The sequence below is a fragment of the Lonchura striata genome, chromosome 9, assembly GCF_050655825.1.
Source record: "Lonchura striata isolate lonStrDom1 chromosome 9, ASM5065582v1, whole genome shotgun sequence".
Classification (NCBI taxonomy): domain Eukaryota; kingdom Metazoa; phylum Chordata; class Aves; order Passeriformes; family Estrildidae; genus Lonchura; species Lonchura striata.
In genome coordinates, this window is record NC_140711.1 from 19,510,578 (window position 1) to 19,537,943 (window position 27,366).

A 27,366-nucleotide genomic window follows, 5' to 3' on the forward strand; every position below is an offset into this window, starting at 1 on the left:
TGTGCTGTGAGCCTGTGGGTCCTGCTGCAGGGCTCAGGGGTGTTCGCTGTGCTGGAACACGGGGAGGACTCCCTCTGTGGCCCCTAGCCCAGCCCTCCACCCTGCTCCTCTGCTTCAGCGGTGCTTGGCCCGCTGCCTGCGACCAGCTGGTCTCTGCATGCACCAGGGGCCACCGGGGTGGGGGGTTCAAGCAGGGTGGGCACTTTGCAGCAGCACAGAGTTACTGGGGGGGTCCCAGCACTGCACTGAGGGAGCAGCAGCCATGGGCAGGGCCCACCCTGCCCAGGTGCCAGCTCAGGCACAGCTGGAGGTGAGCAGGGGCTGAGGGGGAGCTGTGTCTGCACGGCGTGGGTGAGCACGCTCAGCTGCTTGGCAGATGAACAGTGTGCTCTCCCAGCCAAGCCTGCAAGCTGCTAATTTTAGCGATTACATGAATTTTTCCAAGCAGTCTCGAGTCCCTTGGTGATTCAGAGCCACTCAGCTTTGCTGCATCCGCCACCCTGGCCGTGGGGATGTGCTGGAGATGTGCCAGCAGGGACAGACAGACACGGGACTGTCCTGCTGTCCTGTACAAGGCAGACAGCTCCAGCAATAAGTGATGCTGCTGTTCTGGGGCTCCAGCATCTCCTTGAAGGTGCAGGGATACAACAGTGTCCAGGGCTTGGTCAGGGGGGCCTCTGGTTGGTGCAGCTGGAGGTGGGAAAGGTTCAGGCTTTCCAGCAGCATGAGACCCACTCCATCCAGCTCCGTGTGATTTCCTGGCTACATGAAACAGCCTCTCCCTGCTAAATGCTAATCTCACCCTCAGTCACAGCCATGGGCTGTCTCTGGAGCTGCCTCTCCCCTCCAGATGTGCAGGGTGGGTATGGGCTGCTGTCCCAAGCAGGGTGAGGGTGCTCTCACACCCTCTGTTCCTCTCCCTTGTAAGTAGCCTGGGGCAACCTCCCATGTGCTCACCTCTGGGAGTGGCTGCTGTAGTGGCTCAGCATGTGCCATCTGTTACTCAGCCCTGCTTTATTTTTAGCTATGTCTTGAAAACAATCATCTGTTCCGGCCGGAAGCCAGAGGCAGTTTCCTGAGGCCTGGGTAGAGGCAGGCGGGTTTTTGTCAGGGCTGTTACCTGGACTGCTCTGAACTTTTCATGGTGCTAGGGACCATAATCTGATGACCCCTCCTGTTGGGGCAGGGTGTTTAAGGTACCCATCCCGGTCTGCCCTGGGGCAGCACTGCTCAGGAGAAGAGTCCCACATTCCTCTGATGAGCTGGGCTTGGGACGGTGGTTTATCGGAAGTGCTGAGGTTTGGTTTCTGTGTTGCCTTGCTGAAAAGCTGTGAGCCTCTGGATGAGTCAGAGTGGGCAGAAGCCCAGCAGCACTGGCAGTGGGCAGACAGAGCCACGATAAGGCTGTGAGAGCCCTGCTCGCATGCCAGACCTGCCCAGTGCCTGACCTCCAGCTGCACTGCTGTCCCAGAAGTGGGGAGATTGTTTTGGGAAATGTGGCTCTGGGAATCCGCTGTGTCACTAGAGTGTGAACTAGAGCACGTGGTGGGTGGTGTTTTCAAAATGCCCATTCTGTGCCAAAATGCCTGGGTTTTGCCCCATGGCAGGCAGGAAGCATGGCCAGGGGTAGTTTCAGCCTCTGCACTCACTTTCCAGCCAGAGGGATCCACGGCCATCCAGCATGTGCTATGGCAGATGGGCCTCCCATGCAATGTGACATCATGGTGGCCGTGGCCTCCAGCTGAGGTCCCATTCCCTAACACGTTCCCATGATCCCTGTCTCCTTCCTTTGAGACTGTCTGGGAACTCTGCTCTCCATCCCTGCAGTTTGCTGTTTGTCCTAGTCTGGTCCCCTCTCTGAGCAGGGCAGCTGTCCCTTCCACTGCCCTGCACGCTCCCAGCCCTCCCAGCATGACACACTTCCTCCCCCTTCTCCGGCAGCAGCCCCACGCTGTTCCCATCCTGAGCAGCTCCTCAGTGCCACCGGAGCCTGAGCAGAGGCTGCTGCAACCGGCGGAGGGGTGGGACGGATGAGAGGCAGGCAGGGAAGTTCCAGCTGCCCCGTGCTTAGCAAGGGCTGCAGTGGCTCTCCAGGAAGCCCCAAGGGGCCGCGTAAGGCTGAGTGTCCTTAGCTGCTTCCTCCCGAATATCCGTTCCCGGTAGCTGCTGGACTGGGACTGCCCGGAGGAGGTGGGCAAGGTGGGGAGACCTGGGCTGGGTGATGGGACCCATGGGCACCCCAGTGCACCCGTGTGTGCTGGGGGGGGTGGGGAGGGGTGGCAGCAGGTGCCCCTGAACAAGTAGCTGGATGCTTTCCAAACACCCCTGGGTACCAGGCTCCATCACCCGTGTGTCAGGACTGCTGAGGGGGCACAGCAGGGGCAGCCACTGGGAGACAGCTGTTGTGCTGCTCTGGGGTTCCAGGGATGCCTGTAGTGGGGGTTCCTTGGCACCAAGGTGTTTCTCAGGGCTTGTGGGCAATGCTCTGGCTTACTGAGGGCTCTCTGAAGCAGCCTGGCCTGTGGCTGGCACCCACAGAGCTGCTTGCCCTGGCACAGTTCTCCCTTCCTAGCAGTGCTGCTTGTGGTGCCCACAGGACAGAGCCCTCAGTGGGTGCTCATGGGTTTGTGGCCCCTTGGCATCTGCGGCTGTGGGGGGAATGAGAGCTGTGACCTGGGCAGGGTCAGTGTGCCAGGGGTCTGCCTGCACTGGTGGCCCTGGGCTGGGGCACAGCCGGAGGTCCTGGCACTTACAGGAGCCAAAGACAGGGAAGCAAGAGCTGTGCCTATGCCAAGGAAGTGCCATCGAGCAGCCCTGGTGTGAACTCGTGCCAGGGAAGGACAGGGTTGTGCCTAGGGGTCTGGCTTTGCTTGTCTGCCCCCACAGATCAGTGGCTGTGTCCCTCTGGAGACCAGGGGGACTCCGAGGGATGAGCCACTGTCTGGGCACTGGCTGACATGAGCAGCATGTTCACAGGGCCCTCTGCTTGTCTGCTTACAAGAGCACTGGGGTTCAGGAGGGGGAAACCCAAAACTCATCCTTGAAATGCTTGCTCTGCTGAGGAAATAGGAGTTGGAAGCAGCTCTGCTCCAGTGCTTTCCCTAACCCCGCCACTGCCCCTGTGCTGATTCATTGATTTGGACGGGTTATATACTGGGAGGGGAAGAATGAACCACACTCTGCTCTCTTGCCAGCACGGAGCTGTGCTCGCTCGGTGCTCGTGGCTGCAGGACACTCGGGTAAGTCTCCTTCTCCTGCTGCCCCTCTGAGTGGACACGGATTCCAGGGACTCCCAGGGCAGTTCTGAGGGTTGGTGGTGGAGTGGTGGGATCTGCACATTCAGCACCTTTTTATTTGATGGAGATGTTTATCTTGCAAGGGTTCTCCGAAAACCTCTGAAACTTAGATGCTGTGGGAGCTGAAAGAGTTACATAGGCGATGTATCCCAGACAATGATCAAGAGAGAAAATTAAAGGGGACAAAGTAATGTTTGGGGGGGACTGATGTTAGGAGCAGTGAGATGCTGAGGGGCTGAGCAGCAGACAATGTTCAGCCTCTTAGTCTGTAAGTTTTTTATCCCTAGAAGAAAAAGAGATAGCTGTTTTCAGCTGCCTTCCTGAAGGTTGCTCCAGTGTGGGTGCTCTCAGTGCTGCCTTACCAGGGAAGGACATGAGCAGGGCTTTTGATGTGCTGAGCTTTTGGGGAAGTTTATAAATATCTTGCTATAAACATAGCTGTTCTTGGATGCAGATTGTTTCCATATGAGAAACATAAACCACGCTGGCTTGTGGAGGGAGGGTTCCTCCCTCCCTGCCTGAGAGCAAGACTGTTGCCTGTGGGGAGGGCAGGGAAGAGGGCAGGGGCTGTGCCCCAATACCCTGGGCGCCAGCTGGGGCACTGTGACCAGACCCCTGTGCTGCCTGAGTCGCCTGTCTGGCTGAGCTGTGCTCAGAGCAGGAGCTGCAAGTTTTCTCCTCCCTTGTGCCACATGAAGCTGTTAATGGGGAGCTGCTCCATGCCAGCCTGGCACAAGGCTGCTGCTTTAATCTAGGGAGGGAGGAAGCTCACAGGCCACAGGAGAGAGGAGAAGGTGTCAGTGGTATCTGTGCTCGTGGGGTAATGGAGAGCTCTGCTGGGCACCACCCTTGACACCAGCCTGCATACACGTGCCCACAGCAGACACCCCACTCATGGTAAAAAAGGCCAGGCTGAGACCTCGCTAGGGATGGGGGAACACAGGGCCAGCCTGTACCCAGCCTGTGCTGGGGAGCTGGCAAGGGCCCTGTTGACCCAGGCTCCTGCAGGACTGGGGCTGAAGCATCCCCGGGCACAGTTCTTGGCTTTGCAACAGGAGCTCAGAGCTCAGAGGGTGCTGGGGGTGCTGGGGCAATGCTGGGACCCACTGCAGGTGCCATGGGCCAGCTCTGGTGAAGGTCTGGGCTCTTTGGTGGTGCCAGCAGGCCAGCGCTGCTGGTAGCAGGTCGCCACACTCTGTAAAACAGGAAACCACACTCCCAGCTGCCAGAGGAGCCAAGAGAGCTGGGACGCCAGGCATGCCACTAATAGCTGTGGTATGGCAGCCAGGCATTGTGGCTTCCAACTCTGTCTTGCTCTGAGCTCCTGCCTGGGCTGAGTCAAACCTTGCCTGCCCCAAGCCTCCCTTGTCTGCCCTTTTCTGCCTCGTTGCCATGCTGGGGGCAGGAAGGCCACAGCCTTGTGGGCTTTTTCCAGGGGGAAAGAAGCACCCATCCCTTGCAGTGGCTCTGGGAGCTGGGAAATTGCAGGGATTGAACCCCTCTCCTTTGTTTTGTGTGCAGGCCCAATGGAGCAGGGAGGCTGGCAGCCATGGCTGCTGCTGCTGGTGGGCATCCAGCTGGCCAGTAGCCAGTGCCCAGAGCAGTGCCAGTGTGTCCGCAGCGCCCAGGTGGAGTGCTTTGGTGCCGACATCACCACGGTGCCCAGCCCCATCCCTGCCAACGCCATGACCCTGCAGATCATCAACACGCGCATCGCCGAGCTGGGCGACGCCGCCTTCGGCAACGCCTCCCTGCTGATCGGGCTGCGCGTCGAGAAGAACATCCTGTCACGCATCAGCCCAGGGGCCTTCCAGAACCTGCCCGACCTGCGCTACCTCAGCCTGGCCAGCAACAAGCTGCAGGAGCTCCCTGTGCAGGTTTTTGAGCCTCTGGACAAGCTGGAGTCTCTGCTCCTCTCCAGCAACCAGATCCTCCAGGTCGAGCCTTCCCACTTCGCCCATCTGAGCAACCTCAAGGAGCTGCAGCTGCACGGGAACAACCTGAAGGAGCTGCAGGAGGGGGTGTTTGACCAGCTGACCAGCCTCACCAAGCTCAACCTGGCCAGGAACAACATCGACCGCCTGCCGCCCCGGGCCTTCGAGCGGCTGGCGCGGCTGCAGGTGCTGAGGCTCTACGAGAACCGGCTCCGGCACATCCCGGTGGGCACCTTTGATGGGCTGCCGGAGCTGCAGGAGCTGGGGCTGCACCAGAACCAGCTGGAGACACTGTCCCCGGAGCTCTTTGTGCACAACACCAACCTGCAGAAGCTCTACCTGTCCAACAACTTCCTCACCACTCTGCCAAGCGGCATCTTCCTGCCCCTGCACGCTCTCGCCAAGATCACCCTGCACGTCAACCGCCTGCGGGACATCTCCCCCAGTGCCTTTGGGCCTATGCCCAACCTACAGGAGCTCTGGCTTTATGAGAATGAGCTCTCCACCCTCCCCACTGCCGTCTTCAGCAACCTCACCCAGCTGCAGCTCCTGGTTCTCAGCAAGAACAGGCTGCGGTCGGTGGCACCGGGGGCATTCCAGGGCTTGGGAGAGCTGCTGGAGCTGTCGCTGCACTCCAATGCCCTGCGCCGCCTGGATGCCCGGGCACTGGAGGGGATGCCCAAGCTGCAGAACATCTCTCTGCACCATAACCAGCTGCAGGCACTGCCACGGGGCCTCTTCAAGGCCACCCCTGGGCTGCGGCACCTGCAGCTGCACTCCAATGCCCTGGAGTTCCTGCCCGCTGGAATCTTCTCCCCGCTGACTGCCCTGCGAGAGGTGAGGCTGCACAACAACTCCTGGCGCTGCGACAAGGGCATCCTGCCCCTGCAGGGCTGGGTGGAGGAGAACCCTCACAAGGTGGGTGAGATCCCCCCGCTGTGTGCCCAGCCTCCCGCCCTGCAGGGCATCCCCATTGCCGGGCTGACACAGGACCAGTTCCTCGACCCCCAGGCCCCCACTGCTGCTCCTCATCCCAGCACCCTGCTCCCTGCTGACACCTCTGAGGCAGCATCAGATGATGCCTCAGCAGCAGAAGATGCCTCAATGGAGCCCCCCACAGGGCTGCCCGCCTCCCCACAGGAGGATGAGGAGGAGAAGAAGGAGGAAGAAGAGAGGGGGCAGTGGGGGCTGACACGCCTGCAGAGTGGCGTGGTGATAGCAGTCATCGTGCTGGTGTGTGTGGCCCTGCTGGCTGCTCTGGTGGCACTGGTGGTCTATGGCTGTAGAAAGAAGAGCCACGTTGTACTCATGAGGATGAAGGCTCCGAATGAAGCCTGAGTATCTGGCAGACCCTGAGGGCAGAGGTGCTTGTGGGGTCAAAGGACATGACAGTCGCTCTGCATCAGTTGCCCTTGCTGACTGGGATGGGACAACATCACCGTGTGAGCTGTGTGTAGCACTGTCCTGCTCTGCTTTGCCCTGCCCCTGCTCTGCAGCAGGGCCTTCCCACCAAGTGACCTCCCATGGCTGCCCACTATCCCCAGCCCTTCCTGCCTCCAGTGCAGCCTCTGTGCTCATTCCCTGCCCAGGTCCAGCAGCTGAGGTGTGGGATGCAGAGAGGGACCCCTCAAGCCAGGAGCCACAGCCTGGCCATGATGGTGCTTTACCCCAAATAACAGGACTTCCCCATCCTTCACCTCTCCTCATTCCCTGCAGTGCTGCTGCCCTCACACTGCCTGCTGCCCTCACCCCTGCCCAGCCCCTCTTCCCCACCTTCTGCCCCCTCCATGCCTCCCCCTTGCCCTGCCTGGGCAGGCAGTGTGAGCCATCGTGCTGGGCCAGGAGCCGGGCGAGCACCTTCGCCCCGGGGGAGCTGCATGGCCTCTGCTGCTCCGTCACTCACTGTGCCTGGGCACGGCTCCCCGTGGGGCTGGGTTGCTGCCAGGCTGGCACACCCTGAGTGTCTCAGCTGCCTCCCAGTTGCCCTCCCTGCCTGCTGGCAGGGCAGGCCAATGCACAGCCAGCACCCTCTCCTGCTCCCAGCATCTGCCTGCTTCCCTCGTGCACCTGCAGCCAGGAGAGCCAGGGGACAGTGTGCTGGCATCAGGGATGGGCAGGAGCAGCCCACCAGCCCTCACTGCTGACCCTGCTGTGGCTGTGGCCCTGCCTGCAGCGCCCTGCCTCAGCCCCACAGGGTGCCAGGGGCTTGCACTGTGAGGGTAGAGGAGTGGGACAATGGGTGTGAAGGTCCCGCAGGGGCTGGGAGAAGCTCCTGTGCTTGTGCTCCTGGACTGCTGGAGCATGCTGGGGCTGCTTCTGCTGCATCCCGTTCCCGGTCCTCATTTCCTTAACACCCTCCACAAGCTAGTGAGCAACCTGGTCCTGCTCTGTTTGATAAAGCTTCTTCATCCTCTTCTAACTCCCTTGAGTGCTCTCCTCTGTGTGCCCAGTACCCCTGCTGGGTGCAGCCCTTGGCCAGGGGGATGCTGGCAGCACAGAGTGCTGGCTGCTCTGCGGTTTGCAAATGGGTGCCACACCATCCCCCCCTGCATCCAGCTGCCTTCTCCAGCTGTAGCATGCCCATGGGGGGATTGAGCTCACCTCCATGTGTGCTGCAGTGGCACCAGCCTGCCTGAGGACTGCTGTTGTGGGACAAGGTGTGTGTTTGGTGTCCACCCTGCAGTGCTGGCTGTTCACACACCTCAGCAGCCAGTGTTGGTGCAAGCAGCTCCACCATGCAAGCTGGTGCATGTGATGGGTCACCCCTCTGGGCAGAGTCCTGCATGGCAACAGGAGACTCATGACTGTGTCACGGGGCTGTTGGGTGCTGATGTGTGACCTTCTCATTAAAGAGCCACTGTCCACTCTGAGTGCCAAGAGCTGTTTATTCACTCCTTTATGGTGGGAAGCACGGGAATGGCCCAGCAGGGCCTGCACTTGATCTCCACTCCTCAGAGATTTTTACAGCATTGAGGAAAAGTCTGTATGAGCTGGTAAGGCTGGGAGAGGGTTAGTGGGCTGTGTTTGCAGAGCCCTTGCTGGTCCCTGGATTCCAGCCTGGGATGATGGACCAAGGAGGGCTAAGCCATACAACAGCAGTGGGTGGGTTTTTGGAGAGTGAGCTGAGACCTCAGCAAGCTTCTCAATGGAGACACTGACTGTCTCCTGCACACTGCACTGCTGGGGTGGTGGGGAGCTTGCTTGGCTCCTTTCAGAGCTGGCTGCCTCTGGATTGTGTCAGCTGTCTTTTTCCATGTGTCACCATCTGCTCCATGAGACTGACTGAGTGCATCCCTCCTCCTGCCCCTGGGGGTGTCTCCATGGCTGCTGCCAGCCCGGCCCGTGCCAGCGCAGGCCCTTGCAATGCAGCTTTTATGGCAGTGTGTGCTGCTCCTCCAGGCAGGTTGAAACTCCTAGAGAATTCAGCAGATCCATGGGTCCCTCACCATCCCACTCCTGGCTGGGATGTAAAATCCCTGGTGACCACCATGATGGTCCCACAGTGGTTCCCTCCCCGAAGAATCATAAGGTTGGAAAAAACCTCTAACCTCATGTACAACCTTCATCTGCCTTGCTAAGCTGCACCTGGTCGCTTCTCTCATGGCAGAGATATTCTGAGCACCATTTCCCAGTGAGATGTAATGAAGTTCTGGGGCTCTCTTAGGGGGCTTCTGGAAGCAAGTATGCTGACCTTGCTGTGGGACTGGAGCCACCTGTGACGGCAGCACCCTGCCACCATCCCTGCACCAGTGGATGTCCGGGGCCAGAACCCCACTTCCTTGCCAGGATGCTCACAGGCAGCTGCCTCTGGCCTCCCCTCGAGTCCCTCTGAGGCTGGGTTATTTTTCAAAGTGCTCCAAGGACACGGGTTGTTGTTGCTGATAAGCAGTGAGGGGCAGCTCCGCCCCAGCAGGAACAGCCAGTCCCTGGCCTCCCATCCGCCCAGAAAACACTGTCCCATCTCAGCAAGCAGCATCCCTGCAAGTCTGCCACAGGTTCGGTGACCGTCCCCGTGATGCCACACTTGGTAAGTGGTGCCCACACTGCTTGGGTAGTTTGGGGCCCTGGGATGGGTGGGAGCCTCTGTTGGCTCTGGTGAACACAACGAGATAGAGGAAAGGAAATGCCAAGCCCAGTGCTGCTCTCAAGTGCCGGAATAAGTCCAGAGAGCTCCACTGTAGGTGGGCGTTGCTCTGGGGTGGGCAATATTCCCCATCACAAGGCAGCACTGGCATGTATCCCAGCTAGGGAGGGGCTGGCAGAGGGCTGGGGGCTACTGCCTCAAAAAAATGCTTCTGTGCACTGGGAATAGGTGTTTGGTCAGGCTAAATATCCCTGCAGCAGGTTGATGCTGCTCTGATTCCTAGTGGAAAAAGAAGTACCCGACAGGCAATTAGAAATACAAGTGGGGCAGCCCATAGCTATTGGCACTGAGCTCAGAGCAGCCCTGCAGTGTTGTCCCCATCACCCAGTGTGCGCAGCACAACCCTGTGTTCCACATATTCTCCTCCCTAGAACCTGGCTTTGTGCCTGTGGAGACATCTGATGAGGGTACAGGTTTCCCCCAAGACTTCCACAGACCCCCACAGGTCCCACCTCAGCTGCTGTTCTGCAGGATGTGGCTGCTCACCACCTTTGGTGAGGGTGGCGTCACCCCAGTTGTCACAGGGTGGGCTGGGGCACAGAGTAAAAACCCTGGGGAGACATCTGGGAGGGAAGTGCTCCCCGTTCCTGCAAGGGGAGTGCTGGGGAGGTGCTGGCAGCAGGGGCTGGTGGGATGCCCCATGGCCAGGGCAGCTCCTATGCTGGTGGTGTCTCAGAGGTTGATCTAGATCCTGCTGCATTTCTGGCTGCAGAAGCCCTTTCCCCAGCAGTGCCTGCCTGTGGGTGCATGGGCTAAGGCTTGGTTCCTTCTCCAGTGCAGGCTGGTGATCTACGTGTTGCTGGGGCTGGGGCCCCTGCTGGTGGGGGCATTGTCCCCATCCTGCCCCCCTACCTGCCAGTGCTATGACACCTCCAAAGTCTTCTGCTCAAACGAGAAGATGCGGGGGATCCCCGAGGGCTTGCCAGGAAGTGCCACCCACCTCTTCTTCGTGGGAACAGACCTGGGCAGCATCCACAGCGGGGACTTGGGCTCCAGCACCACGCTCACCAAGCTGGTCTTTATCAATAACAACATCCAGGAGCTGGAGCCTGGTGCCTTTCAGGGGCTGCCCAGCCTCACTGAGCTGGAGGTGTCAGGCAACCCCTTGCCAGCTGTCAGCCTCGGGATGCTGGCAGGGTTGACCAGCCTCAGCAAGCTCTCCCTCAGTGCCAACACCATCCGCACCCTGCAGCCGGGGCTCTTCACTGCCTCTTGCCGCCTGCAGGACCTGAGCTTGTCAGGGAACAGGATTGAGGCACTGCCCCCAGGCATCTTCCGCCCACTCCGGAGGCTCCAGGCCCTGGACCTCTCACAGAATGCTCTGGCTGAGCTGCCAGAAGGGCTGCTGGCCCCACTTGTCACCCTTCGTGTCCTCAAGCTCAGTGACAACCTGCTGGCACGGGTGCCTCCAGGTGCTTTCAGGGCGCTTGGCCAGCTGACTGAGCTGCGCCTGGATGGCAACCGGCTGGAGGAGCTGCCCCCCGGCATCTTCTCCGGGCTGGGGGCGCTGCGGCGGCTGCAGCTGCAGCACAACGCCCTGGGCAGCCTGGCCCCCGACATCTTCACAGGTCTCCTCAACCTCACTGTCCTCAGCCTGGAGGGCAACAACCTGGCCACTGTGCCTGCCATCCTGTTCACTGGCACCCCTGGCCTCCTGCACCTCTCGCTGGCTCGCAACCAGCTGGAGACACTGCCCCAGGAGCTCTTTGCTAACCTGTCAGTGCTGGAAACCCTGGAGCTCTCACACAATGCCATAGATCACCTGCCCACCGGGGTTTTCCAGGGGCTGGCAGGGCTGACAGAGCTGCAGCTGAGCCACAACAACCTCTCTAGACTGCCGGCGGGGCTGCTGGCTGGGCTGCCCCTCCTCACCGCCCTGCTGCTGGACCACAACCGCCTGGCCCGCCTGCCCCCGGGGCTCTTCGATGCCAACGACGAACTGGTGCGCGTGGGGCTGGCTGACAACCCCTGGCTCTGTGACTGCCACCTCTCCTACCTCCTGCGCTGGCTCCAGAGCTTTGCTGAGCCTCTCATCCACCACCAAGCCTTCTGTGCCAATCCAGCTGCTCTCCAGGGCCAGTCCCTGCTGGAGGTGTCCCGCGGGCAGCTGGAGTGCCCAGGAGCGCACCGTGTCCCCCCAGAGGAAGGCTGGGACACTGATGCTCCGGGGCAGTGCACCTACACCGACCCCGAGGGCACCGTGAGCGTGGCCTGCAATGCCACAGCCTGCCAGCAGCTCAGCCTTCGCCTCCCGCCTCCCGGGCAGGGGCAGGGCCCGGGGGCAGCGTACCGGCGTGCCTGGGTGCTGCGCTCCCGCTGCGGCACGCTGCAGGTCAGTGTCCTCGTCACAGCACAGGGCGGCAGCGACGCCACATCCCCGGCTCTGCCCGCGGGGCCCTAAGGCTTGGGCAGGCGTCTGCTTCTGCTCTGGCAACCTCTGAACCAGCCTGGGAAACAAACAGCTCTCCGTCTCGCTCTGCTACCGCTGCTATGGTCCCCAGCTGTCGCCGAGCTCTCGGCAACAGCTGGCCTGGTGGTATTTATCCTCTCAGCTATGTGTTTCCTGTGTATTTCAAATATAATTAAAATGTATCTATTATTTCTGTGCTACTAGTTCCCATGGCAGAGAATCATTCTGTTCTCCCCGCCACTGTCTGTGTGTCTGGGAGAGGCAGTGAAGGTCGATGTGGTACTTTGGGATCTTGTCAGGAACTGTGCATAGTGTGACATAGTGCAGGTGCCCGGTGCCACTTTGGCATTCTCATGGTGTGCTCGTGTCTGCCCACTGCAGCCACCTTCCCTTGGCACTGCAGAGACAGGAGAGGCCCAGCTACAGCCTGGCAAAGCCTGAGGACAGGGATTTGTGTTGTCCAAGGGAGGTGTGGGTGAGTGCTGCTGGTTGCCCAGCAAGAGCCATGAGCTGCCTGGCTGCAGGTGAGCTCCAGCACAGGTGTGCACAGGAGGGTCCCACCCCTACCCTGTCAGGGCTTGGTCTGCAGCCCTGCAGCCTGCAAATGGAAAGTGGCAAGTTCCACATAAATGAGAGGAAGAACTTTGCTGTGAGAGTGAGTGGAACAGGCTGCCCAGCGAGGTTGTAGAGTCTCCTTCTCTGAATATACTCAAAAGCCATCTGAACAGAGCCATGGATACCCAGGGAACCCTACTTCAGTGGGAGGTTGGACTGGGTGACTTCCACTGGTCCCTTCCAACCTCTCCCATCCTGGGATTCTGATTCTGTGACCTGTGGAGATGAGGCACAAAGTCCCAGCAGTGCTGCCCACCTGGGGGTGACAGGTAAGGCGTGTGCTCCCCTGGGAGGGCGAGTGTGGCTTCACACACGAGGCTCTAAGTGCACAGGTGTCTGTGTGTGTGTCCGTGTCAGAGTGTCCCTGAGTCTGTGACCCGTGTCAGATCCCTGTGCGTGTCAGCCTGGGCCTGTCCGTGCGTGTCTGTCTGTCCCGCGAGTGTCTGTGGGTGTCCCTGAGTGTCCCCGAGTGTCTGAGTGTCCCGTGTCTGTCTGTCCGTGCACGGCGGTGCTGCGGCACCATCTCGTGGCCATCGGGACCCGCAGAGCCAGGGGAGCGCCAGTGGGACACGGACGCACTGGATGCTGACGTCGGGAAGGGGTAAGGCTGTGGAAAATGTGCAGTAGTTTGTTTTTAAATTTGCCAAGAAACGTGTAATGAAACCCAGCAAGCAGAAGCTGAGCTTTTAAAGGAGCAGGTAACAATAGAAGTTTAAATGCAATCAGTGCAATTACTTGCTGGGAAGTAACACATATCCTGTCAGTTTGTCTTTGCCTCAAAATGAGCATTCCACGGGATGCCCTGCACTAGCCAGGGGCTCTGGTCTCACCATGGCAGGGTTTTGGTTTGCACTGGGGTGCAGCACACAGCACTAGGGTCAGCAAGGTGTGGAGCTGTGGGGCTGAGCACAGGGCTCGGGTGTTGTTGTATCTGTTGAGCCACAAATGTTTCATTGTTTATAAGCATGAAGAAAGGCTTCAGAACCGCATTTTTAGCTACATAATCCCGAGGAATGAAACAGCTGTCTGTTGTGTTGATGGGGGTGGTGTTTGTGAAACTAGTGAGCTACCCTGCTGGAGATACGGGATCACAGAGACTATTGCCTGCAAACAGGCTGGCCTGGAGATCTTCAGCTTTCCCTGGATGTGACGAGTCAAGTGGTGCCAGCAGATAACGCCTGGGGAGTACGTGACTGCATCCCCTCCAAGGGGTTTCTGCCGTGGCCTCCTGCACCGGGGGCACAGCTCCTCTGCCGGCTCCCTGGCGTCCCTTATCTCCCCTCACAGACTTGTGTCCTGACCTCACGTGAAACTGAGCCCGTGCCTGGGACATGGATAAAGAGCTGGCCAGGTGATGAGACCCCCATCCGGTGTCCTCACTCCTAGCACGGCATGGCTCCGGTGGCTGAACTCGTTTGCAAGTGCTCAGCCAAGTAAGTGGTGCAAAATGCTTCTTTTTTGCTCTTTACAATGTGCTGGGAGGGGCGGTGGGGAGGGCTGCTGGTTGTTTCTCTGCAGGAAGGAGCAGGGAAGGCTTCAGTGCCATGAGCTGGGACCATGTCTCCATGACTCTGCCTGGCTGGAGTAGAGGACAAGCACGGAACCACAGTGAGGGTTTTTAAAGGGTTTTGGGGGTTTCAGAACTGTCTGTTTTCATCCCCACACACTCATGTTTCCACATTTCACACATTGCACTGCCCCTGCAGCAGAAGTGAAGCAGGCACTTCTACAGCCTCAGCCCCAGCTCTTCCACCCGGGGAGAGGATGGGCAGGGATCAGCAGTGGCTTCTGCCCTGGGAGCCCTGGGGGGCAGCTGCACAACCAATGTCACCTCCCATCCATTTCTCTTCAAACCCAGTGGCTTTCATCTCCAGTATTTGCTGATGCCTCAACATTATTTTAAAAATAACTTCTTATAGCAGATTTACCCTTCCAGAATAAGTTTTTTTGCATGGGCAGCTTTGATGGTCACCCAAGAAGAAACTCATACCTCTTTTACCTGCTCCCACCCAGGGCTGTGAATTAAAAGTTGGAAACATGGTCCCAGTGAGGTGCTCATTGCAGTTAAACCCCAGTTAATGTGTTAGCTGAGTGTTTCCAAATGTTTCCATGGAAGAAGTGGACTCTACTAGTAAGTGTGCATCAGTGATTTCACTTCCTACCAGCAAGCTCAGAGCCCCAGATCTTAGGTGTTAAATAGTTCATCTGTGGACATTCCAAGGTTTTAATGAGCCTTGCTTTAAAGCTTGGTTGCTGTTCCCAGGTTAACTATTTCTGTCTGTCAGAGCTGCATGACCAAAACAAAAATATAGTACAATTAGCAAGAATTCTGAAAAAGAGGTGCTTAGAAGCCATGTTTTAAATCAGCCCTCTCAACTGAGAGAAGCAGCAATGAAATAGCAAGTATACCCAGCACAGTGTGGAAATTCTAAGCACACAAGGTCCTCTGGTCTTGGCTGGCTCCTGGGAGCCTTGCTGATCCCTCATTAGCAAGGACAGGACTGACTGCTTCTGTTGTTGCATGAATGGGCTGTTGCCCTGCTGAATAACTGGACCCACTGGGGCAGCACTAATGGGCAGCAGCACTTTGCCCTCTTCACCCAGGCAGACTGAGCCTACAGTTCAAACATGTGAGAAGAAGGGCCAGAGAACAGTGTCCAGCCCTTGTCCCTCCTGGAGCATCTTGCTGGCATGCTTTCCCTCTGCATCCCTTGGTACCAACAGCAGTGAACTCGTGTAAATGCAGTGTATGTTTGCTTGTCCAATCTCTTTTTCTCATGAAATGAGTCATGGTATGTGAATAGAAGAGTCCTGAGAGCTCAACAACAGTGTGACACCACAGTTCATGAGCTGTGGACAGGGATTCTTGTTCTTCATAACTGATTTTTGAAACTTTTTTTCCAGGACAATGTACCAGTATTTCCTTTTCCTTTTCCTCCTCTCCTTCAATCCCCATAAATGCCAAGATCAAATCCTGGGTGAAGATCCATATGAAAAGCCCAAAGACTACCAGGAGGTCTACAGAGGGACAAAAAATGATGTCAAAGAGATCCCAAAGATTGCAAAGCCCTTTGTTTCTGAGATGATCTTTGTGCAAACGAGCATCACTTCTATAAGTAAAGGTGCCTTCAGGTACATGCCTAACCTGATCAAGATTTTGTTCATTGGCAACAAGATCAAGACTGTTGAACCTGGAGCCTTTGATAATTTGGACAAGTTGAGGGACCTGGACATCTCTGGTGCCTCATTAGAAAAACTATCTGTGGGCACTTTCCAAAACCTCCGAAGTTTACAGAGGCTGGAGCTGAGAGACAGCCAGCTCAGATCCATCCCCAAAGGCCTGTTTGATGGGCTGGAAAGTCTGGGAGAGCTCTCTCTGCACATCAATGCAATCTCTTCTCTTCCAGAAGGCATTTTTGATTCTCTTGTCAATCTAACTTTTTTGGACCTGTCCAGGAACAGGATCACAACTCTTCCTGTGAATGCCTTTAGCAAACTCACCCAGCTGCAAGTCCTCCGGCTGTATGAGAATGAGCTGCAGGACCTCCCAGAGGGACTGCTAGACAGTCAGGTGGAGCTGCTGGAACTCAACCTCCAGAGGAACAGGCTCAGGGCACTGCTACCCATGCTTCTGAGGAGCCTGCCTCACCTGGAGAAACTCCTCTTGGACAACAACCTCATCAGGGTTCTCCCACCTCAGGGCTTTTTTGGTTTAAACAAGCTGAAGTTGCTGACTCTGGGCTCAAACCATATTATGGAGCTCCCCTGCTGCCTTTTTGACACCATGCCACACTTGCGGGAGCTGGATCTGGGCAGGAACAGTTTGGCCACACTTCCAGAGGGCATCTTTGGCAACCTCACATCCCTTGGCAAAATCATCTTGTCCCACAACCAGCTATCAGCCCTGCCAAGAGGGGTTTTCACTGGGCTCAGCAAGCTCTTGGACCTCCAGCTGGACACAAATCAGCTCTTTGCTCTGGATGAAGAGGTCTTTGCTTCTCTCCCAAATCTGAAAACACTCAACCTTCGAAAGAACCAGCTGGAGAGTGTTCCTCAAGGGCTCCTAGACCCTCTGGAGAAGCTCAGCTCAGTGTATCTGAGTGGTAACCCGTGGAGATGTGACTGCAACCTCTGCTACCTGCACCGCTGGATCCTGGGCAACAAGGAGAAGGTCAAATTATCCTCCCAAGTCTCCTGCAAGAGCCCACCCCACCTGGCAGGGCAGGCAGTAACATTGCTGAGGGATGAACACCTGATTTGCCCAGGCACTCTGCCGTTTAACTCCACATCATCACAAAGGACATCAACATTTCTGTCACGTGGACCCATGTCCACAGCAGCACCAGCCATGCTGTCACTGGCATCCTTTCCCATCAGGACACTGCCAACCACTCTTTCACCTGTGGTCACCTCTGCTGTGATGCCAACCGTGCCAATGGAGGCTGCCTTCACCACTCTGTCACCAGCCAAGCCATCTGAGGTCTCTGTCACCATCCCACCACCAGCTGTGCTGCAGAAAGCCTTCAGCACCAGCCCATCAACAACCAATAAGCCCAAGACCTCCACCACCACACCATCAACAAACAGTGTGATGAAGTCCTTCATCACCACACCATCACCAGCTGTGCTACCAAATGCCTTCATCAGCACCTCATCATCAGCTGTGCTGCCAGACACCTCCATTACCACCTCATCACCAACCATGCTGCCAAAGGCCTCCACTGCCACACCATCATCATCAGCTGAGATGCCCAAGGCTTCCATCACCACCCCATCATCAGCTGTTTCATCTTCAGCCATTGTAAGGCTACAGTCTCCTGGGGCCACCCACCCAGAACCTGTGCCGTGCACTCCAGCTTCTGCCACCACACGGGTGCCAACAAGCTCACTGGCAGCCACCACCAGACAAGAGCCTCCTGCTCTCTCAGTGCCCAGGGAGAGGCCAGCCACCATCCCACAGGGAGCACCCACAACCCCCCTTGTCTCAGCCTCCTCCATGGCCCTCTGGCCATTCCCCAGGACTGCTGCTCTGGGCACAGTCCCACTGGCCTCACATTCACCATCACACCATGCTCCTGCACCAGGCAGGGAATGGGGCTATTCCACCACCTTTGACTTGTCCCAGCCCACCGCCAGTGCTCCCCAGCAGACTCCTGCCCCGGCAGGCACTGTCCTGCTCCCAGCACCCCCCATCCCCACGCTACCAGACAGCATGAGCCCCTCTCCAGCCTCCCCTCCCCTGACCCCCAGCAGTCATCGTGCCTGGGGCTTGTCCCTGTGGACCAGCCCATGGCAGTGCCAGGTGTCCCTGGCCTTGGGGCTGGCTGTGCTGGCACTGCAGGCAGCCTGCACACTGCTGGGGGGGGTGGTCGCCTTCCTTCTTCACCAGGACACCCGCCACCACCCCGACCCACCTGTGAGGCTGCTGAGCCTTCAGGCTCTGGCTGTTCCGGGGACCCCCGAGCCAGCCCCGGCACCACCTTGAGCTTTGCTGCCCCTGCATGCCCGGGTCGTGCCAGCTGTCCTCCTTGGGGGTTTGCAGCCGCGCTGGCCGCAGGGTGCGCTGCCCCTGCGATGGGGGTCCCGGCACCCAGGCCGATCCCGGTGTAGGGGGCCGCAGCAGCAAGGCTGTTCTGGGATCCCGGCGATGCCGGGGCGCGGTGTCCCCGCCTGACGGCCCTTCTGGCAAGGGACACTAGATGGCATCCCGACACAGGCAGCGGCCGCACCGCCTGGCCGCGGCCCCGGCACGCCGGAGCCTCCGCATCCGCCGCCGCGACCCGCCGCGCCGCGCACATGCCGCGGCCAGGGGCCATGGAGGGTCAGGAGCCCCTACCCGGATCTCCTCCCGTCCCTGCAAGGTGCTCCTTGGAGAGAGATAGCACAAGGCTTCCTGCCCTGCAGCCTGTCTTCTTCCCTGTGCCACGTTACAGGATGTGTCAGTCACTGTACCACCGTCACACTCAGACCTCTTCCCCTTCTCCCCTTCCTCCTCCCTGATATTAAAGCTTCCTCTGCGTGTCTGATGGGCTGGTGAGAAGACTGTTTTCATCCTGGGCTTTTCTTGCCCTGACCTGCTGTGGGGGATTCCTGTTGCTTGCTGGAGCGTGGGGCCCCCAGTCAGTGCTGGGGTAGGACCAGGGCTGGCCATCCACAGGCAGTGGCACTGTGAGACAATAGACAAGCGTTCCTTCCCACTCTTAAATCTCATGTCCTCCAAAACCCCTTTGTGGTGCTGCCTGTCCAGTCTCTCTGGAAGCCTGATGTTTCAGCATGGCTGGCTATGGCTTCTTTACCATAACCTCACCTGGTGCTGAGCTCTGGCTGCAGGATGGGAGCAGGTCTCTTGGGAAACTTGGCAGGAGGGGTTGATGAGAACCTTCACCCCTGGAGTCATGGGCTCCTGCCAGGCCTAGGGAAGTGCCAAGCTTAAACAAAAGTGGCTGCTCCTCTGTGGTTTCTGCCATCACAGAAAGTGTTGAAACCTTTTCTGGGAAGATTTCTTTCAGGAGAATTTGAGCTGATTAATATGGGGGTGGTTCCCTTGATTTGGGTCTCTATAGACCTTTTTTTTCTCTAGGTTTAGTATTGATTTTGCCCTGTGCAAGGTAAGCTGCTCCCTAATTTGATCACAGTTTCTACAGGGGTGCAGGTGTCTGTCTTCAACTCCTTGCCATTGCAGCTGGCGCCTGCTCCATCTTGTCCTGCCTTTGGGTGTCCTTCCCCAATTGTGTGGCACAGGGGCTGACTGGCTTGGAGGTGTCCCAGGGAAGGAGACCCTGAAAAGCAAAAGTCTGGATGTGTGTTTCACAAGGAAAAGTGGGAAAGCAACTCAGAAACCTCCTGGCCAGTGAGCCCTGAGCACCCCAGTTCCCCTGCCTGATGCAAGACTAGCAAGGGGGAAGGGGCTTTGTGCTGGAGCTCGTGCCTGCAGCTATGCATTAGGGACCTGGATATACATCCTTGCTAAGAACCTGTGCAGTGTTACAGGCCCTTCAGCTACTCCTTGAAGTCCTGCTGACGGCTGTGAAATACGGGAGGCGAGGGGGCAGCACATCTGGGCGGGATGGAGCGAGCGGCTCCGGGGCCGGGGCTGGCACAGCAGGTAATGAGATACAGATGAGGGGGAGGGAGTGTTTTTTCTGGCAATCCAGATGGACTCAGCTTAATACTTGATTTAGAGGGTTTGAAAGCGGGGGCTGGCTGCTGGGGAACAGACCCCAAGCACTTCCCGAGGTGAAGAGGGGGGGGTCTCTGCTGGCTTTTCAGATATTTAATGGCCCAGCGCAGTCTAAACAGGGAAGTACTTCGGGGTGAGATTAGCACAACATAATCACATCTTAAAAGGTCTTCAGAGACACAAGGCACGTCCGCTCTCATATTAATTACTGGTTATTAATAAAGCTGGGGTCAGGCACGAGGTGTTCGCTCCGGAGTGTGCCGGTTCCCTCTTTGCAGGGTGGTGCTGTATCCAAAAGCAGCACAAAGCCCTGCAGCCTCCACCTGTGCCCATCCGGCTCTGGAAGCCAAATGGCCAGCGTTCCTACAGCTGCTTTTAAAACTAATTTGGCCCATAATACCCTGAAAGGGCTGTATCTTTCTAAGTGCCCAGAACACCTCTAAGTGCTTCAGAGTGCTGTAAAATAATAACAGCCAAGGGTGTTCTCAGCACAGGAATTTGCTGCTATGATCGATTTGTAATTTGCAATGAAAATACAGCGAGCGTGTTCCCGGGGCCAGGCTGGTGCAGCTGGCTCTCAGGCACGACTCCGCTCCCTCCACCACTTTAGGGTCAATCCTCAGAGGGTTACAGCTGGGCTGGGAGGAATTAGCAGCTGTTCCCATTTGCCCCTGTTGGGGCCAACAGTGTACTCCAGGAGGGAAGGAACTTAGAGGGATGGATGCAGGGTGTCCTGGGGGTGATGTGCCTGAGCAGCCTGTGGGGCAGCACCCTGGGGTTTCCTGCTTGCTGAGCAAGACCAGCCAGGGAGCACATGGGGAGGGGCAGAGCAGGGGGATCTGCACCAGGGAGATCAGTGTTTGCTGCTTCAGGGCTACAGCTCACTGCAATGAAGGTGTGTGGCTGGGGCAGTGCTGTGGAGTGCAGGGTCCCCAGCACACCCTCTCCACTCTGTGGAATGCAGGGTCCCTAGCACACCCTCTCCACTCTGCTGTGGGCAGCCCAGGCATCTCTTTGCAGCATGCCACTGCACTGGGCAGTGGTTGATAGTTTCTAATCTCAGAATTTCTCTGGTTTCCCTGAAGTCAAGTAAGATTTTATCATTCACAGCACCATGTGCTGAGGACTGCCCAAGATTGCCTATGAACTGAACAAGGCATCACCTTGCTTTGCTCTTCCTCTGCTTGCTGCTCCTTGCACAGGATGCCCCTGGTTCTTGCTTTGGAAAAAAAAATAGTTGAGCATCCCCGTGTGGCATCTCCAGGCTGCTCGTGACACTCTACACCTCTTCCCAGTTGCTGTGACTGCCTGAGTCCCTCACAGCTTCAGGTGACCAGCTGTTAGAAGCAGAGACAGGACACACCATACATGCGTGTCCTTGGGTGGCGCTGGGACCAGGGGTCTCCAGCATGGCCTGGGACTCTTGCAGCTGCTGCTGGCTCTCTTCCTGCCCTTCTTCCACCTTCACCTGCAGGTGAGAAGTGGGTCCCACTGCCCTGTCAGTCATGCTGCAGGACTGTAGCCCTCTGCATGTCAGCCCTGCCGGCAGCCACCCATGCTGCGGGTGTGGTGGCCTGTCCCTGCCACCTGCCTCAGTTCCCTTTCCTGTCCCTGGGGCACCCCATGGGAAGGAAGGGGGCTCGCAAGCAAAACTCTTTATTGTGGCTCCTGGGAAGGGAGGCAATGAACACCTGCATGAGGGGATTTGCACAATAACCTGCACAAGGAGCAAGCCTGGGCCTCTGCTGGGCAAGTCTCACTGCTGGCTTGTGATGGGAACCTGTCCCAGCTCGTGGCCATGCTGCCACAGCTTCCTCCCTGCACGCCTGCCTCATGTGCTGGTGCCAGACATGTGCCAAGCTGTGCTGGGAGCAGTGTCTCAAGAGCTGCTGATGTGGTTCGAGAGGCATGGGGAGCTGGGGGCTGACTTGTCTGTGTGCTGTGGGCAGAGGAGGAAGGAGCTGGTTTAACACTTGTTCCTGAAGGAGCAGGGAGATGCTGGCAATGCCACTGGAGAGGTGGGATGGGCACCATAAGACCTGCAGGTTGAGGACACAATTTGGGGCAGCTCCCTGGCAGAGGAGGCAGCTGCTGGGATCCGCCTCATGCCCGGCTGCACAGGCATGTGCAGCACTCATCCATTCCCTACTGCAGTCAGCAGAGATGGCCTGTGGGCTGCCAGTCATTGCTTAGTGTGCTGCTGTGCCTCCTCGATGCTGGTGATGGTTTTGAACACCAGCACCACTCCTCTGTGTGTCTGCTGGACAGTTTGTCTCTCCCTCTCCACCCTTCACATTCAGCAACCCTCTCCACACCCACTCACAGCACCCATCCAGCCAGGTCAGGCTGCCTCTTGCAAGGAGCCCTGTGAGACACACGGGACAAGAGCTGAACTGGGACATTCCTGCATTTGCTTTGCCCTTGGCATCTCACAGCCCTACTGCAGCAGGAGCCTGGCTTCCCCAGGGGCAGTGGGGCAGCAGGACACGAGGCTCAAGCAGATGGGGGCTGACACCCTGGCATTCTCATCCTCTCTGCTTCATGCCTTGGGCTGTCCAGGCTTTTATCCAGAGTTTGGGCAGGGCATGAGAGCAAGGGCAAGAAAAACAAGCTGGTGCATCCTCCCTTGGGCAGTGAGAGAGCCCGGAGGGGCGGAAGTTCCTGTTTGTTTAAGGTGCAAACAAGTGCTGGTAATCTGCTGCCTGTTTGTATTTCTTTAGAGCCCCTGAGTGTGGGGGGAGTGGAGATGGGGTCTCCCCTTTGTGTGGGGCAGGGTCAGGCTATTGGAAGTGGAGGTGAGAAAACACAGAGGGGCAGCTGGAACCTGCTTTGGGAGGGAAAGATTTTTTTCGGCTATTTATGATAATTAGTGGGAAACGTTCCTCAAGTGTTTCAGATGATTCTGTAATGAAGTTGGGTCGAATGTTTCCGCTTTGTTTCCCTGGAACCATTAAAAATCACCCTTCTTTGGCTGCCTTAATGCAGTGCTGAAAAGGCACAATGGCATAAAAGTGGCTCTGGGCAGGGCGGCACGCCTCCCACCCCGCCAGATAGAGCCCTTCAGAGCCAGATTTTCTGGGCTATAAACCCCAGAACTTGTAATGTTCATGCAGGAGCTGCTGTGCATCCTGTGCCCAGCGTTCCTTCCTATCCCTCATGCTGGTCAGTGTGTGTGAGCACCACTGAGACTGGTGTGCTCAGGGGAGCAATGGCCAGCACAAACACAGCAGAGCGACGAAGGGCAGCCACAGCCATCACTCCAGTGTTTACAGAAAAGCTACTTTCTGCCCGTGGTTGTGCTGGGAATTTGCTGGGATGAAATGGTGTGCTGGGAGAGGACCAGTTTCCATTCAGGGGAAAATGAGGGGTACAGCCCAAAGGAAAGTCCTTCTGATTCTAGGCCAGATCCTGCCCTGTCTGCTGGGCCAGGCAGCACCCAGGAACCAGAGAAGAGCAAGAAATCCAGGCAGGAACCTCCAGCTGAATCATTAGCAGTCTTCAAGAGCTGGCTCAGTCTCCTCTTGCTTTTAGCAGTGGAAGGCTTTTCCAGTGTATGTGATGAAAAGAAAATCCACCTGCCTGATCTCACACATCTATCAGCACTATCTCCCCAGGGATGATGTGGAAAGCTAATGGGAGCTCTCCTGCTAAAGCTGTGATAAAAAGAGAAAATGGCAAGAGCTTTTAGCATACTGGTGGGGGCTGAATGTGATGGATTTTGGCCTCCCCATCAATATTCTCATGTGGACTCCAGTCAAGTTCAGTGTCCGAGGCTGAGCACAGGGCTGCAGCAGGCAGGGAGGAGCTGCTCCCCTCCTGCTCCACTTTTGGCTGGGCAAGGACAGCTGGGGCGTACTTAGGCACTCAATGTGGGCACCTAACTTTGGCACGGTCCTGCAGCTCTGCAGGGCAGGAGGGAGCCATGCCTGCTGGCCAGGAACCATCTCTCCCCAATCACAGGCAGTTTCTCTCAGATAGTGACTGCTAACTGGGACAACATCACCCTTAATGTCCACCCCCTGCCCCGTGGCTGGAGCCAACATGCCCCACTAAGGTACTAAATCATCTGGTTGTGGAGGAGAGGTTAAGGACTAGGAACATGGCTCCCCTGGAGCTGCCCCATCCCTCTGCCTTGCCTGCCCCTGCCATAACCAAGCAGTCTTATCAGTCCCTTCACTCCTTTCAATGGGGAAAAATTTGCAAACAAATTCCTGCCAGCAGGACTTTTGAGCTCTCCTGTGTGGTGGGATAAAGATACCTGTCACCTCTGCCCTGTCCCCAACACCAGCTCATGCTGGGAGCACAGCTGGGGAGGCCCATGCTCTCCACAGGGCTGGTGACTCCAGGCACTGTGGGAATGGGCTGGGAAGGCTCTCAGGAAGTGCAGAAGGGCTTTAGTTTGCCTTGAGATAATGTATGGCTTGCAGAGAGGTTGATGCAATGAGCCCAGCTGTGAGTTAGCTGGAGTCTTTACCTCGGGTTTCTGTTAGGGCAGGTCCTGAGGCACCACTTGAATTATGATGCCTTTGCCAGTTCCCATGTCCGTGCCGCCAACCTTTATTGTGGAAAAATCTCAAGATACACAGTAAAGTTTCTGTGGGAGCTGAGGTAGAGGTACTGGCACTGAGATGAGTATTTGGATGGTGTATGTCTGCAGGCAAGGGTAATGGGTCCTGGGCTAACTGCAGTGCGTTCAGTCTCGGAGATGGGGATTTTGGTGCAGGTTGCTGCCTGCACCACAATGAGCCTCCACACACAAATGGCTCTCTTGGCAAAGTTTGCAGTGGGAAACCAGCTATCTTGGTGTACAGAAGTGATGATATGGAATGTGGCAAGCCCGTGGCTTGCTGAGAACATCACAGCTCTGGCCAAGACTCTGGCAAGCATTGATAGACCAGGTACGTCTGGTACCACCCTGCCAGCACATCTCCACCCCTTCCCTCTGCTCCCCCCTAGGTCCGGCGATTGCTTTCCAATGAATTATTTACATAAGTTCTCAGCAGCGGCCGGAGACAAAACCTCAGGTACGGAGCAGCAGCGTGCTCCTGACCTTTCCCACCGCCGGACAAATGGAGCCAGCAGCACGAGGCGGGCGCACAAAGGCACTGCGCCGGCCGGAGCGCTGACCCCGCTGTGCCACAGCTACCTGCTGCTCTGCCACAATGGCCCCGCGGCCCCCGCCGGCCTGCCGGGCCGATGAAAAAGGGCCCGAGATAATAATGAGCCTGACTACCACTGCTCTCTTCAGAGAACTGAGTCAACTCCTTGGGAAGAAAGGAAAAAAAAAAGAAGCGGAAAAAAAAAAAAAAAGAAAAAAAAAAGAAAAACCCCTCTTGGATAATAAAGAAGTAACAAATGAAGACTGAAAGCCTATAGAAGGCGTCTTAACCCAGTGAAGAAAAAAAATGTCAACATCTGTGGAGCTGTCTGCAAAAACAGACCAAACCCCTAATGAATACCCTCTAGAAAAGACATTCACTCGAGGAAAGGCAAAAGGCTACATTTTTCTATGGAGGTATAAAGATTTTGATGAATCTGCCCTTTCCCTTTCCAGTGCAGTTGAACCAAGCACTAATGTTCATCTTCAGTTGTATTAAAGAGTGTGGAGGGGGGCAGAGGGGGGAAGAGTCTTGATCTGAAAGCTTATGGGGAGGGTGGATTTAGGGAGCCTGGATAGATGTCTGAGCACTAAAGCAAGGAAGAAAAGCAACAGGCATTAGAGAAAATACTGTTTAACAAGAGTTTCCTTAGTCAACCCATTTGAGCAGAGATTGGTGCGCCATAAACGTAATCCTCTTAGTGCTGACTTAAACGTGTTTGTACAAAACAGGGAAATATAATATGAATGTAATAGTCTCGTTTGCTAAAATGCTTAATAAAAAGACAAAAGTCTTTTATTTTGATCTTCAGATCCAGTGTGGGCTTGGGGCACAGCAGATGTTTTTTCAGAAATCTGTTTGAAAAAGAGAGAAAGAAATAGAGAATATGGTAGTGTCCTGGCTGGCTGTGTCACACGGCACCTCAGCAGCTTCCTGGGTTGGTCTCTGGAGAAGGCAGCCCTTGCCTAAGGAGCCCCCAGGCTCTCCGGAGTGCAAGAGGAACCACTGAGGGTTGAACCTAAAAACACTTGGTGGGGAGCTCTTGGTAAGGCAAGTTTCAGGTGAGGGGGCGCAGGCAATTTTGTTTGCTGTGTCCAGAAGCTTTGCTGGGGGAAACAGAGCTAAGGAATAGTCCCCAACTGGAAATGTTGCTGACAGAGTCAGACTCAAACCCAGCCAGAGCCGTTGTGGAGGGATCAAAACAGTTGTCCTCAGGTGCATCCCACCTTGTGCTACAGACTCAGCGGGAAAACCGACGGGTGGAGTTGTTGTAATCACCATCTGAACATCTACATCAATCACAGATGAATTTGAAAGACATGAACAAAATGTTGCATGTTTTTTCTCTTTCTTTTTCCTGTTATATAGATTAATCATAGAAAATACTAAACTGAAATGGCAATATTTGGGTTTGACTTTGCTTGATAAACATCTATTTAACGTTAGCCAGTATGACTGTACAGCATCAACACTTAACTGAAAGTCAGAAACCAGTAACATATTGTGTTTTTTGCACGCAGATATCATCTTGCCCCAGGAAAATATGGTTCCCTCTTGGGCCAGCCTGGGTGGGTGCTGGTGGTTGTTTCTTGGTGGCTCACAGGACTTGGGTCAAATCTTGAATCAATGCCAGGGTTTGTGCCACAAGTTTTTGCCACGATGCCCATATGATGCCACCTCCTGGAAATGAAGGGGTGAGATGGGGACAGGGCTGCTTGCTTTCTGCTGCAGCAAATGTCAGTGCAAACTAGGTAAAACCTATTTCCTGAAGAAAATTTCCACTCTAATAAGAAAATACCCGTCTATTTTGGAAGCACATCAGATGTTTTCTGGTATGGTCCACAATGTGTACAGCAAATGCAAGGCATGTTCTGTGGAGAGCAGATATTTTCCACAATAACAACATATTTTTGCTTAAAAAAAAACACCCTCTGTTCTCTCAATTAAGAAGAAAGGGGAAAAGGCTTTGAAAGCAGATAGTTTCTGACTGCCAGGGTCCTGTGCTTGGGCAGTGCAGCGTGAGCAGGGATGGAGCTCAGCAGTGGAGGGGAGCCTGGGAGTGGGAGGGTGAGGTGGGTTGGTACCTGTGCCTGGCTCTGTTAGTGGGTATGTGCAGAGGTTTGATGCCATGGGGTACAGGTCCCTGGCATCAACCATCACCCTCTCTGTCACTTGTCACCGGGTGGGGAGTATGATGGGTTCTGTGTTTCCCACCAGGCACCTGCTTGGGAGGGTCTGCCAGGGCCACCAAGACAGGTGGCAGCACCAGGCAGAAAACTGGGGCATTTGGAAGCAGATTAGTGGGAACATGCCTATAATGCAGTTCATCCAGGTCTGCGCAGCCAGACGGTGAGGCTAGTAAGCTCTGGTGCTGGTCTTCAAAAATGAGTCCTGGTTTAGGTGTGAACTGGTGAAAAAAGACTTAAACCAGCCAACCTGCTGCCTGCAGAACATAGATACATTTTTGATAATGGGAAAATAGGAAATGTGTTAATTGTTACAGTCCGTTACCACCTTCTTTTCAGAGGCTGTGTCTGTAACTAGGGGAAAATTAAACATGGGTGGCTTTCCCACAGGGCAAGGAAGATCTTGGTCCTTAGGGCTGCTCCTTTGGGCAACAGTGCCCCTGCTCTGCTCTGGGCAGAAAACTCCATGTGTCACATCTTCCCGGTGCCACAGGAGGCAGAG

General features: G+C 56.3%; 3 protein-coding genes across 7 annotated transcripts; all 3 read left to right on the plus strand.

Annotated features, from left to right (window-relative positions):
• Window positions 1-249: 249 nt before the first annotated feature.
• LOC110473865 (uncharacterized) lies at window positions 250-8,100 on the plus strand. 5 transcript variants are annotated; one of them, XM_085587765.1, is made up of 3 exons: window positions 250-2,199; window positions 3,195-3,239; window positions 4,818-8,100. In XM_085587765.1, the coding sequence occupies exon 3, from the start codon at window positions 4,823-4,825 to the stop codon at window positions 6,566-6,568; it is 1,746 nt and encodes a 581-aa protein (XP_085443891.1). In that variant the 5' UTR covers window positions 250-2,199; window positions 3,195-3,239; window positions 4,818-4,822; the 3' UTR covers window positions 6,569-8,100. The 5 variants fall into 5 exon arrangements, with proteins under 5 accessions (XP_085443891.1, XP_085443890.1, XP_085443892.1 ...); XM_085587764.1 differs by having other exon boundaries at window positions 250-2,190; XM_085587766.1 differs by lacking the exon at window positions 3,195-3,239.
• A 134-nt stretch (window positions 8,101-8,234) lies between these two features.
• On the plus strand, window positions 8,235-11,988 carry LOC146766647 (uncharacterized). Its single transcript, XM_085587769.1, has 2 exons — window positions 8,235-9,257; window positions 10,150-11,988. The coding sequence occupies exons 1-2, from the start codon at window positions 9,246-9,248 to the stop codon at window positions 11,773-11,775; spliced, it is 1,638 nt and encodes a 545-aa protein (XP_085443895.1). The 5' UTR covers window positions 8,235-9,245; the 3' UTR covers window positions 11,776-11,988.
• A 147-nt stretch (window positions 11,989-12,135) lies between these two features.
• On the plus strand, window positions 12,136-26,390 carry LOC144246821 (uncharacterized). The gene is made up of 2 exons (XM_077785786.2): window positions 12,136-13,832; window positions 15,304-26,390. The coding sequence occupies exons 1-2, from the start codon at window positions 13,792-13,794 to the stop codon at window positions 17,882-17,884; spliced, it is 2,622 nt and encodes an 873-aa protein (XP_077641912.2). The 5' UTR covers window positions 12,136-13,791; the 3' UTR covers window positions 17,885-26,390.
• The last annotated feature ends 976 nt before the right edge of the window (window positions 26,391-27,366 follow it).